This window comes from Peromyscus eremicus, chromosome 8a (genome assembly GCF_949786415.1).
Source record: "Peromyscus eremicus chromosome 8a, PerEre_H2_v1, whole genome shotgun sequence".
NCBI lineage: Eukaryota > Metazoa > Chordata > Mammalia > Rodentia > Cricetidae > Peromyscus > Peromyscus eremicus.
In genome coordinates, this window is record NC_081423.1 from 37538741 (window position 1) to 37551978 (window position 13238).

At 41.9% G+C, this 13238-nt stretch overlaps 1 protein-coding gene across 2 annotated transcripts in view; it reads left to right on the forward strand.

Moving 5' to 3' along the window:
* The first annotated feature begins 9623 nt into the window (after positions 1–9623).
* Positions 9624–13238, forward strand: part of Fnip1 (folliculin interacting protein 1) — an 84611-nt gene continuing 80996 nt past the window's right edge. For both annotated transcript variants that reach the window (XM_059270568.1, XM_059270569.1), the window contains exon 1: positions 9624–9835. In XM_059270568.1, coding sequence (XP_059126551.1) covers positions 9744–9835 — 92 coding nt within the window. In that variant the 5' untranslated portion in view covers positions 9624–9743. The remainder of the gene's footprint in view (positions 9836–13238) is intronic.

A 13238-nucleotide genomic window follows, 5' to 3' on the forward strand; every position in this document is an offset into this window, starting at 1 on the left:
AAAGAAACTCTACACTCAAAAATTGCTGAAGCAGGAATATATAATGTGTACAGTCAATCATACACTACGTATTTAATATGTTACCTCATCTCCAAAGTAGCTTCAACACTATCTATAGGACTATGATTATGCTTGCTTTAGTGTTTTCATAGTCTAACTTGCAGCATCTGGACAGTGCCCATCCTAAGAAAACAGCAACCCTGTTGTCAGTGAACAGAGTACGCTTGTGTAATGTGGTGAGATTTTGACCCTGATGTTGTGACTAAGGCTACATATAAAAGCAAGAACCAACGTTTCAAAGTTGCTCCCATAGCAAGGAAAGGCATAAAGTCTTCTATTTAATCTGAGGTTTAATAACCATACAATATTTCTTTTGAAATAGAAGTCCTACGAAAACATCCTTGTAAATGATTTGACAAGGTCTAAGCCACTAGCGAAGCTATTTTTTTACTCTGACTTCATCTGGAGGTGAACTATGAAAATACAGAAGAGAATGTTAGTGATGGAGGATGCAACAATTTCAGACTTGTTTTCCAGATCACTGTTCAACTAAGTCAGCAACTCTTGTGATGGTTTCAGAAGCAGAAATATGGTAAACAGTAGGGGAATGAGGATTGAGACAAGGTCTATTCCTTGCCTTCACAGTTTAATCCAAGAAAAAGAGTGAATTACTTGGTGCTTTCTAATCCGATGATAGGTTCCTGTAGAAACAGTGACACCTGACTTGTGGATTGGGACTGGGAGGATTAGAGGACATACATATTTGACTGCTTTATATTGCTAATAAGGAAAACAGAGCTATCTCTGGAGGTTAGTCCTTCAGCAGGTTATATAGTTTAGAAGTGGTGGGTGCTAGGTTTAGGAGGCAGTGTAGTGTAAGCCCAGGATTTCCCATTTTCAGGAGAAGCCCGGGGAAAGGTGAGAAGAAAGAGCAAGTTGGAACTGATGTTCAAGGTTTGGGAGTGGAGGACATGACCTTCACTAAATTAAGAGGAGGGAGACAGAGGGGCCTGTGGCTGGCAGTCATGAGAAGTCCAGAGAAGATTCTTGTTTTTACATCTCAGGAGAAGGGCGGATTCAATCTTAGACCTGTGGGCACACCTTCGTCTTTCATTATCCCTTCCTGAAAGAACATGAAAAAGGATGTCATTTCTTTCTGGAAAGAGAAGGTCTCCACGTTTTTCTTCATGTTTCCCATGATTTTATAAAGACTAGCTCAGTACAGTGGCATACCTGTAATCCCAGCTACTGAGGAGGCTGAGGTGTAATGATTGAGAGTTCCAGATCAGCCTAAGCACCTTATCAAAAGAAAAAATATGAAAGGGCTGGTGATGGATGTAGCTCAAAGGCAGAGTTCTTGCCTGGAAAATGAAAGGCCCTCGGTTCTATCCCCAGCACTAAAAGAACCTGGACCACTTTGCCTCATCCTATAACTAATTAAACTAAATTTCATTAATTTAAAATACATTCAAATTATACCCCATAGAAAATCATCTCAGGCTTCTATTTGAAAAACCTAGTTAAGAGGCTGAATAGATATCTCAGTACCCAGCACCCACGTCAGACAGTTCAAGTCCCAGAGGACCTGACACACTCTTTGGCCTCCACAGGCACCTGCACACACATGGCTTACACACACACACACACACACACACACACACACACACACACATTTAAATTTTAAAAATCTATGGGAGGTATAATGTCACTTCTACTTTTAACTGGAATGGGCAAGTTTTCACCTGAGGGATAGTTTCCTTAATTCTTATTGTGTACATAGCATTGTGTCTTTCTACAGTATAAAGGATGTGATGACCCAGACTCCAGAAAAAAGTTATTTTCAGCTTCTCTATTCATTTTTTACTTTCTAGCCTACATTTAGAAATGTTAAGCCCTCTTGCATCTTAAATCTTTCTTTGATGTTCTTTTAGCTGACCCATTGTTCTTCATGCATTTACATTCAGGTATTTTAGTGTTTTTCAAACTCTTACCCAACCCCAGCAATCAATCAATCAATCTCTCTCTCTCTCTCTCTCTCTCTCTCTCTCTCTCTCTCTCTCTCTCTCTCTCTCTCAGTGTCACCAGTAACCCTGGATAACTTGGAATTCCCTATGTAGACTAGGCTGGCCTCAAACTTGCAGAGATCAACCTGCCTGTGCTTCCTGGGTGCTGGGATTAAAGGTGTTTGCCATCATGCCTATCCTCCTTGATGCTATTTTAAAGGGTATTTTGAATTCTCATCCTGTCCAGTTTCTCCCAGTACCAATATTGAAGATGGTAAAATATTCCTTTTCAAGGTCTCCAGGAAGGAACGACCTCTCTAAAATTTTGCCCCATGGGTTTTAATCTCACTGCTCCCATTTCTTCTAAATGTCTGATTTTCTCTGTGCAGTCTTTAAATTTTCCTATGGAGCAGGCTTTAAACCCAATTAGAAAGTAGTTGGTTACCCGCATAACTGTCACGCTACTGTTGTGCCAGTGGGCCCATCTTGCAGGCATGTCATTGTTATAGTATGCAGGATCCAGTGCTGGATAAGATCATGGTGTCTTTTCTCCCTTGGGGATCTGCAGAGCACTTTGCAGCACTATGAAAACAGCTGAATATTTTTACTGTGGTAGCACCTGAAGAAATCTGTGCTCGAACTGTTCATCTACTTTTAGGTCTAGTTATGAACACTAATAAATTTCATTCTTTTGTTTGTACTAACTTGTTTGTGTTTCCTATTTTGTGCAACATAGACTGGTTGATAGATTTAATTAAATCAGCTTTTTCTGGAGATATCTGCATCATAGCATTTATCTAAGCATGTGAGAGCATGTAGTCACCTATCAGATCTATTTTTCCATATGTTCTAAGATCCATAAATACAGAAATTATATATTATTATGTGGCGATATATTGCATACCCTAATAAACTTGCCTGAGGATCAGAGGACAGAGCCAACCACTAGATTAGACATAGAGGTCAGGCAGTGGTGGCACACACCTTTAATCCCAGCATTTGAGATTTTACATTAATCCCAGGAAGTAATATGGCAGGGCAGAGAAAGGTATATAAAGTGTGAGGAAACAGGAACTCACTCTCTTTAGGCTGAGGCTTTTGTAGAGGTAAGAACTTGTAGTTGGCTGTTCTGCTTCTCTGATCTTTCAGCTTTCACCCTGATATCTAGCTCTGGGTTTTTGTTTTGTTTTGTTTTTTTGTTATTAAAAGACCATCTAAGATTCAAACAACATTATTATCTACTGTGTTTCCATCTTTTAGCAAAGCTAACAGGCACATAGCAAGGATTTTAAATGTTTGAAAAATATTTGTTGAAAACTTTATCATAGAAATATGCCATTATATGAACTTTGTATGCATCTAATGGAATTCAAGTAAGGAATTCATGCCAGTATTTCTTATACTTAAGGTAAAGTTTCCCTAGAAGAATATATCACAATCTGCAATAACTTTCTTTGTGACTTGCTGGTTTCTAAAGGGCAGGGACTGTGTCTGTCTTACTTACTATTATAGTCTTTATGTATAGTCTTTATGTATACTTTACAGTATGTCTTTATTCTCTATTATATTGGTTCTATTAGCATAAAAATTCTAAAATGTCTCCCATCTTAAAAAAAGAGACCTAATCTTCTCCAGTCTCCTCTCTACTCTGGCACAGTTAAGCAGAAAAACTGCATTTACGTTGCTGTTTCCTCTCTGCCCTTTCTCTTTTGAGTACACTCAGTGGACTTTCATTCATATGCTCCACTGAGACTCTTGCTAAGATCTCCTTGTTGACAATCTAATTAATGCACACTTAAACAGTCAACAACATTCATGCGATCCACTCATTCCTCTTTGGAAGGACATTTTTTTTTCTCCTTTTATCTTCTGTTGGGTCTCTTTCTTCTAGACTTTGAGAATTGTCCTCTTTTCTTAATCCTTGACTCTTAATCCTTGGCCATCTTTTGTGTATCTACATTTTCTCTAGAAAAAGTCAGCCATTCCATTGGGATAAATTGTATGAGATGAGCCTCCCAAATCCTGCCTTCTCCCCATATACTCTACTTAAATTTCCACATGGGCATCTAACAGGCAATTCAAACAATATATTTGATTTTCCTTTCAAACCCAATTTTCCTGGTGTAACTTCCATTTAAGTTGCTCAAGTAAAGAAATATTGGCAATATGTTTTATTTTTCTCCATTAGAATTTATTTCAACTGCATCTCAAAATAACCTCAGTTAACCATTATCACTACTTCCTCATATACAGGGATTCACCTATTTGATTGCCCTTCTCCCATCCTTTCTCTTCTATAATTCCTTTTCTATATAATAGCCAGAGTTAAGGGCTGGAGAGATGGCTCAGAGGTTAAGAGCACTGCCTGCTCTTCCAGAGGTCCCAGCAACCACATGGTGGCTCAAAACCATCTGTAATGAGATCTGGTGCCCTCTTCTGACTCGAAGGCATACATGCAAACAGAACACTGTATACATAATAAATAAATAAATCTTTTAAAAAAATAGCCAGAGTTAAGTCATAAGTTGGATCATGTCCTTTTTCTATTTTAACCTTACTTGATAGCTCCCATTACTCCTTTATTTTTCATTCTTTGATAATTTCATATGTGTATATAATGTATTTTTGTAATTTTCATCTCCATTCTCTTTCTTATTCCCTCCCACTCCCATTCTTCCCAACAATGTCTCCTATTTTCATGTCTTTTTGTTATTGTTTTTATGATTTTCTTGTGATTCACTGAGTCTAAATAGGGCTGCTTGCACAGTTACCATTTACTTTTTTGTGGTGCCAAGGATTGAACCTATGACCTCACATGTGATAGACAAGCACTGTACCTCTGAGCTATATCACCAGCCCACTCCCATGACTCTTACCCTCCCTCCCATGATTTACAAGGGCCTGTGACTTATACAGTCTGGTCCATGTGTTTCATAACCTCATGTAAGCTTTTGTTCCTTCCTGGAGTCTGCTCTATTTCTTCTGGCCTCCCTTCTTTTCAGACACCAAACTTACTGCTTTTGCAGAGCCTCTCTACTTTGTCTCCTTTCTCTCAGAAGGTTCTTGACCCTCTTTTCCATGGCTGCCTCCTAAATTCTAGACATCAGCTCAAATCCTACATCTTTGAATTGGCCTTCCCTATCACCCATCTAACTTTGGTCTCCTGCAGTTACTTCCGGTCATGGGTTACTGTTGTAGCTCCTATCACAGCCTGCAGGTAGTTTGTTTCCTCCCAGTAAGGAGTAAATTCCCAGTGGAGACTGTCACTTTCAACACTGTGTCCTCAGTGCCTCAAACAGGCGGAGGCAGGAAGAACTTAAGGGATGTTTACAAATAAACCAATGTTTATTCCTTCTTGTACTTCAAACCACTACCATTTTCTTACTGTGTAGCTACAAATAGTTGACTTAAGAATTTTAAAAATTGAGTGACCCCAAGCATGTATAAGTGGACTGATTATTTGGAGATGTTAATGTGTGAAAAATTTCTTTCAGAATAATTTAACACAACTGAGCCAGAGTTTATTAGCACAGTGGTTAAAGGAACAAGATTATAGCTTTATTGGCTCATTTCCTAGGTCAGGCAAACAGCAAATAGGTACAGTGAAAACTGCCCCTGCCGTTTATATTTTCAGGAGGGTGATTTTTTTCTGATCTTTTTGAGACAGGGTCTCTATGTGACTCTAGCTGTCCTGGAACTACTTATGTGGGCCAAGCTGGCCTCAAACTCACAGAGATCCACCTTGCCTCCAACTCCTGAGCACTGAGATTAAAGACATGCATCATTATACCCCACCAAGGAGGATGGTCTTGAAGCTGATGGACAGAGACCAGTTTGGGAGAGACTGAATCTTCTAGGGTTAGACTGTAGGACTTACATTTAATATCTCTAACTCATTGTTATACATTCATGTAAGACAGCACGATTACATAAAAACTGTTAAATTTCTCCTATTTCCCCCACGTGTCTTCCCTAAACTTAAAGAGCTTGCTTATAAGAACCTAAGTTTCTCCATGAGAACAGACCATATTAAACAACAGGGTCAATATATGTTGCTACCAATCTCAAAAGAATTTAAGCATAACCATGTCTTAGTATAAATTTGTATCCTTGCAGTGTTTTGATACTGTTATTTTAGTATTATATTATAGTATAGGGGAACTGTGATGAATGGTGGCAAATAAATTTGGTTTTCTCTGTACTTTCAAGACTGAGAATGCAGAGATAAAGCAAATGCATGATTGGAGAACACTAAAATAAAGTATCTCTTATGCAAGCAGCACTTCTCCTACTATTAATATCTATGATCACCCATGAAGTAATTTTTTCCCAAGATGAAGGCACATGAGGTTACTGTATTTGGAAACTTCCTTCTGAGGGAACCTGGAAAGATGCATCTCTGTGCCAGCCATGGACAGCCTCTTGTCCTTAAGAGACTTTGGTCCTGCGTAGAAGGCTTTAGTCTGCTTCTACTCACATTCACCTAACTTCTATAAAAATAAAAGAAACTTCAGCAAGCACTTTACACATTGGCTCATCTGATATATGGTTTTTCCACATTAAAAAATGTCATAAATATTTTACTTGAAAAAATACATATAGTTCATTTTTTCCATATTAAAGATCTTCTGGTGTTTGGCATGGGAGTTGAGAGGATTATCTGAAATGTACAGGAAATATATTTGGAAACTGTATTGCCCTGTGTCTTAGTCACTCTTCTATTGTGTGAAGAGACACCATGACCATGGCAACTCACATATATTTTTTTCTTTAATTTTAAATATTTTTTCATTTTACATACCAACCACACAGTTCTCCTTTCTTCCTCTCTTCCCGCTCCCCTCACCTCTCCCCAGCAGATACCCACTACCACCAAGTCAAGAAGCTCTGGCACATCAAGTTGAGGCAGGCCCAAGCCCCTTCCCCGATCAAGGCCAAGCAAGGTATCCCACCCTAGGGAGTGGGCTCCAAAAAGCCAGTTCGTGCACCAGAGATAAATCCAAGTTCCACTGCTGGGAACCCCACAAGCAGACCAACCCATGCAACTGTCACCCACATTCAAAGGGTCTGGTTCAGTCCCCTGCAGGTTCCCATCCATCCATCCATCCATCCATCCATCCATCCATCCATCCATAGTCTGTGAGCTCCCACTAGCTCAGGTCAGCTGTCTCCGTGGGTTTTCCCATCATGATCTTCACACACACACACACACACACACACACACCATCCCTCCTCCCTCTCTTTGACTGGACTCAAGTGCTCAGCTGGTGTCTGCATCTGCTTCCATCAGTCATTGGATGAGGGCTCTATTGGATGACAATTGTGGTAGTCACCAGTCTGATCACAGGGGAAGGCCCATCCAGGCAGCCTCTCCACTATTACTAGGAGTCTTAAGTAGGGTCATCCTTGAGCATTTCTGGGAAGGTCCCTAGCACCAGGTTTCTTCCTAACCCCATAATGGCTCCTTCTATCAAGATCTCTCTTTCATTGCTCAACCATTCTGTTTCCTCATGTTCTCATCCCTCATCCCTTCCCTTCACCCCACCTCTTCCCAGGAGATTTTATCTATTTCCCCCTTCCAGGGCATTTCAAGTGTCTCTCTTAGGGTCCTCCTTGTTACATAGTTTCTCTGGGGTTGGACCACGACAACTCTAGAAGAGAAAATATTTAACTGGGGGCTTGCTTACAGTGTCAGACTGGGATCATGGTGACATACATGGCAGATACGGTACTGGAGAAGTAGTTGAGAGCTACATCCTAATCTGCAGGCAGAGAGAGAAAGATATTTTTTTCTGGGCCTGGTGTGGGCTTTTTGAAACCTCAAAGTCCACCCCCAGTGATACACTTCCTCCATCAACACTATGCCTATTCCAACAAGGCCACACCTCCTACTCCTTGTAATCCTTTCAAACAGTTCCACTCCCTGGTAACCAAGCATGCAAGTATATGAGCCTATGGGGAACATTCTTACTCAAACCACCATATCCAGTAACTCTTGAAACTTGTGCAGTTTACAGAGGACCTATGAATAAAATATCACCAGTGCACTACAAACCTTTTCAGAAAGACCTTTCTTGTGACAGTTTCATTATTTAGTTCATTAATTTCATAACTCCAATCAATATCTGAAGTTACCTTACCCACTTACTGTCTTCTTGTCTATGCAATTAGCTTTTCTGTTGTTAATGTTGATCCCCAATACACCACACTCAAATGTTTGTGGAATGAGCAAATTCATTTTTTAATCATCATCAATTAGTACTTTTAAAAGTCTTGTGTACTAGAGTGGTAGAGACAGGGTAGAGAACTGGAGAAGAGCCTGAGCTACACAGCAAGACCCAAAACAAAGAAACAAACACACAAATACCCTGCTCCTGACAACAACTTTGGAAGCTGGGGAGGTAGCTTGGTGAATGAAGTACCGGCAGTGTAAGCATGAGGACCTGAATTTGATCCCCAGAATCTACTTAAAAAGGATGGGCAAAGGAATGGAAAGTTGTAATCCTAGTGATATCAAAGAGGATGAAGCAGAAGACTGGACTACTTGGTGAGCAAGAAACCCTGTCTCAATAAATATACAAAAATCTTGTAATATTAGAGCACAACATGCTAACCAGTGACAAATTAGTAATGATATAAAATATTCTGCCAATTTTTCTCTTTTCCATGTTAGGGCTACTTATTTATTTTTCTTAAACTCTAACTACAGATCAGCTGGTAACTTCTTAAAGATTTGGTTCCTATGTCTAGTTAAATGAAATCCTCAAGTGTCTTTATCTAGCCGTCCAAGCATACACCACCAGTTTCCTGACATCCACATTTCTCAGAGAACTGCATTCCACTGCAAAAAAATCCCTCCTCCTGGTCAACGAATGACAACTTTGATCTGAACCCTGATGTTTTGACAAGATTGGAAGGATGTTCATGAGCCTTATTTCCCTTTTTGAGAGCACAGTCTTGTCATTTGGTTACAATGCTGCAGTTCCTCCTTCCCCCATACCTAGATATTAAGATACAGCTTTATTTTGTTGAAGTTCCGATTCCTGCCTCCCTTAAACATTTTGCTAAAATTCTTGTTTGGTGTCAAACCCAGGGTCTCCAGCATGCTACACAAGCCCTCTATTGCCGAGTCCTCTAACCACAGTCTCTCAAATTCTAAATACTTAGCATAAAGGGTTAGATATTTTTAGGTAGATGCCGTCTTTAAGGCTGCTTGCCTCCCTTGGTTTTGCTTGTGCTTTTGTTGGTTACCAAGGAGACCGAGCCTGATCAGTCGCTAGCTCTTCCTAGATACAAAATGTGGGTGTCAATGGAAAGTGCGCGCCCCAAGTCGCGGACTAAGGTTCCCCCCGCACCCCCCTCCCGAGCCCAGGCAACCGGGGAGAGCCAGGGGCGGGCCTCGGCCCTGGAAGCTCTCTCCCGCCTCTCGCCGCGCGCACCCTCGCCCGCCCCGCCCCGTGAGAGGCCGCGTGACAGACCCGTGGGCCAGCCAATGGCCGGCGGCTCCGCCTCCCCACCCCCACCCCGCCCCCAGCTCAGCTCGCTGCCACGTGACGCGGCTCGCTGCCAGCCAATCGCCGCGACCTCAGCCTCGCGCTCCGCCCCGCGCGCCGTGGCCGTTTGAAGTGACTAATTTCTGTCATATGACTGAGGCGCCCATGGGGGTGGCGGGGCGGCGGTAGGAGCGGGGGGCCTCCGGCGAGCTCCCAGCTGAGCGACCCCGGTCTGGCGGCGGCCAGCATGGCCCCCACCCTGTTCCAGAAGCTTTTCAGCAAGCGGAGCGGGCTGGGCGCGCCGGGCCGAGACGCCCGCTACCCGGACTGCGCGTTCAGGTAGGGCGTCGCGGGCCCCCCGAGGGGTCGCGGCCTCGGGCGGGGCGTGCGGTCCCGTGCCCTCTTCGCGCGGCTGTTTACGTCCCACCCGCGCCACGCGCCGCGTCCCCGCGCCCCAGCGCCGTGGCCTCGGGAGGCTGGCGGCTCGCACGCTGCCGGGGCTGCGACCTCACCGCAGGCCTCCGGGGCCGGGCCGGGAGCTGCTCCCTCCCTGTCTCTGATCCGCCGCCCTCGGTTGGCTTTGTGCAGACAGCCGCGCGTTCGGCCAACCTGCGGGACGCTGGGGAGGCTGGCGGAGCGAGTGGGCAGGCTGCCGGTCTGTCAGGCTTCTTGGAAACTAAAATTGGAGCCGTGCAGTAGTTATCGGGCCGAGCGACCTTAGTGTTATCGAAGGAGAAATGCGAAACCGAAGTGGTTAGGGTTACCACTGGCGGGGCTCCAGGAGGACCCGCGTTAGAACTAGCTGTCGAATTTTCTTTCCCCTTACACCTCTTACCGAAAAGGAGTCCTTTATAAATGCAAAACGGTAGCAGATTGTGTGTGTGTGTGTGTGTGTGTGTGTGTGTGTGTGTATTGCAGGCTTTGTTCGTTACCTGTTGCTGGTACAGTAACTTTTTAGAATTGTCAGATTTTATAGAAGCTTGGCCGGACGGTTAAATTCAGCCATGGAGTTGTATTGGAAGAAGATACTGTTGTGTCTTCTTCCATAATGCGCTGTGGAAACTTGCACATGTAACTAGGCCAAATGTCACATATCACACAAACTGGGCAGTATAGCAGAGAACCCAGCTGTACAGTAGGAGTGAAGGGAAACTCAAATCTTGCAGCAGGCCGAGTGTAAGATAATTGTACTACACGGGTTTTGTAGGCTTTAGTATTCTTGAAATTGTCCACCCTGTCAACAGTGCAGATTACATCAGGAAACCATGTATGAAATTAAGTCTCAAATGGCAGGAATTTAACTGATCTTTAAAGCAAGAAAAAGGTCAATTGTTACCATTTTGGAAACGCTTAATAAAAGAGTTTTCGACTTTCTCTTCTCCGTACTGGGAAGTAAATGTCTTGTGCCATGGTCATCTGACATTTGTTTTTCCTTTGAAAAACGAAAGTGCAGATAACACTAGATAATACACGAAGACACCTAGGAACTCAAGAGACCCAGGAAGCAGGCTCTGGAGAGAGATTTAAAAGATGACATTTGAATAGGCAACTGTTTATTTCTGTGCAAAGACTGACTTTGAGTAACCAAGGTTACAAGAGTCTCAAGTCGTTAATGTGAATAAAATCTACTTTTTGAGTAAGTGTTCTATATGGTTGTGTAATACTTTCCTGCTGCCAGAGAACTTTCTCACCAGTTATCTCATTTGATGTTTCACAGTAACCTTGTGAGGTAGAGCAAGATGCAGTGTAGATAACTTCATAATCCTTTTTCCAGTGTGGAAGCCCAGTACCTGCAGTTTATCATAAAAGCTCGATAGGAAAACAAGACGTGTACAAGTGTAATGTGAGAAAATGAAAATTCTGAATCACATACCTAGTGACTTGAGATCTAATTAACCCAGCTTTAAAAGAAGCTTCCTTGAGCTATAATTTAAGTACAATAACATAGGAACATACATAGGGTACAGTGCCATGAGTGTTGTTAAGTGTAGTTTATACTCACCACTCCACCATTCCATCAACCTAAATTTTCACTTTTGCTCACTCCTTTTTCTCAGTCCTTAATCCTTTTTCACCCAAGAAAAAATTTGATCTGCTTTCTGTCATTTTAGCTTTTTGAACATTTCATATAAATGTAATTATAACTTATATAGCCACATGCTGGCTTCTTTTCACCCAGAATGATGATTTTTGAAATGTATCTTTGATGTTGCCTTTTTAATAGTTCCATCCATCCTTTTAAGTAGGTGTTCCATTGTGTGGGTATAGCACAATTTTTGTTTTGTTTTTCTCTCCCTCTCTGTGTGTGGTGTGTATTTATACTTTTGCATGTGTGTGGGTGCATGTGGAGTGCTGAATTTGATGTTGAGAATTCTCTTGGGTTGACCTTTCATCTTATTAAGGCAGGATCTCTTAGTCCAACGCAGAGCTTCCTTATGTTACTGGTCTTGTCAGCCAGTGTACTCTGGTGATCCCCTTGCTCTTCCTTCTAGGGCTGCAATAACTGGTGACAGGTAATGTCCACCTGGCATTTCTGTGGGTTTCTGTGTTCTGAACTCCCAGTCCTCACACTTTCCGGGCACGCAATTTAACCATTAGGTCATCTCTCCAGCCTCATAATTTGTTTATTCACTTCTCAGTCAGAGGATATTTGAACAATTCTGTTGCGAATATTTGTGTATGAATCTTCATTTAGAAATAATTTTTGTTTCTTCTGGGTATAGATACTGAGCAGTAAAGTTGTGGGCTCATGTGCGAAATGTTATTTAACGTCTTAAAAAGTTCCCAAACTTCTCCAAAAATACTTGTTTTATAGTTCCAGTAGCAATATATTAAAGTTACTTTTGCTACAAATCTCTTCAGTACTTTAAATTATCCTTTTAAGAAAATGAATACTTCATTATTGGGTAGAAACATAACTATCTTAACTAATTAAAATTTTATTTATTGTTGTGTGTGTGTGTATGATGTGTGTGAGGGGCATAGATGTGACACAGTGCAGTTGTGAAGGTCAGAAGACAACTCTGTGGACTTGGTTCTCTCCTTCTACCTTTATATGAATTCTTGGAATGGAACTCAGGTCACTAGACTTGTGTGGCAAGTACCTTTAACCTCTGAGCCATCTCATTGGCCCCTAATAATTTTTTAGTCTTTTGGTTATAGCTGTTATGGGGGTATATAGTACTATTGAATTGTAGTTTTAATTTGCATTTGCCTATGGTGTTGTCTAGCACTTTTTTTATGTGACCAGGGTTTGGAATGATTGAAATTGAGTGAGTGTATGTGCGTGCACTAGGCAGCTTAAACTGATCAAAATGTGTGTGTGTGTACATGCATGCTAATAGCTTAAATTGTTAAATCACTTTTTAGAAAATATTTAGTGTATGGATGTTTTGCCTGCATGTATATATGTGGACTATGTGCATTCAGTGCCCTCCAAAGAGGATATGGATCCCACAGCACTGGAGTTATAGACAGTTGTTAGCTGCTGTGTAGATGCTAGGAATCAAACCTGAGTCCTCTGGAAGAGCTGCTAGAGCTCTTAATCTCTGAGCCATCTCTTCAGCCCCTTAAATTGTTAAATCATACAAAGGCACAACATTGGCACTACCTATTTCCAAGAGACAGTTCTTAGAGCAGCTAATACGAGGTCCAATAGTAGTTAGCCACAGTAGGACTTCATTATAGGAGGTACCTTTGACAAAGAAACCATAAATATGTTTCTGTATTTTCTTTCATGGTT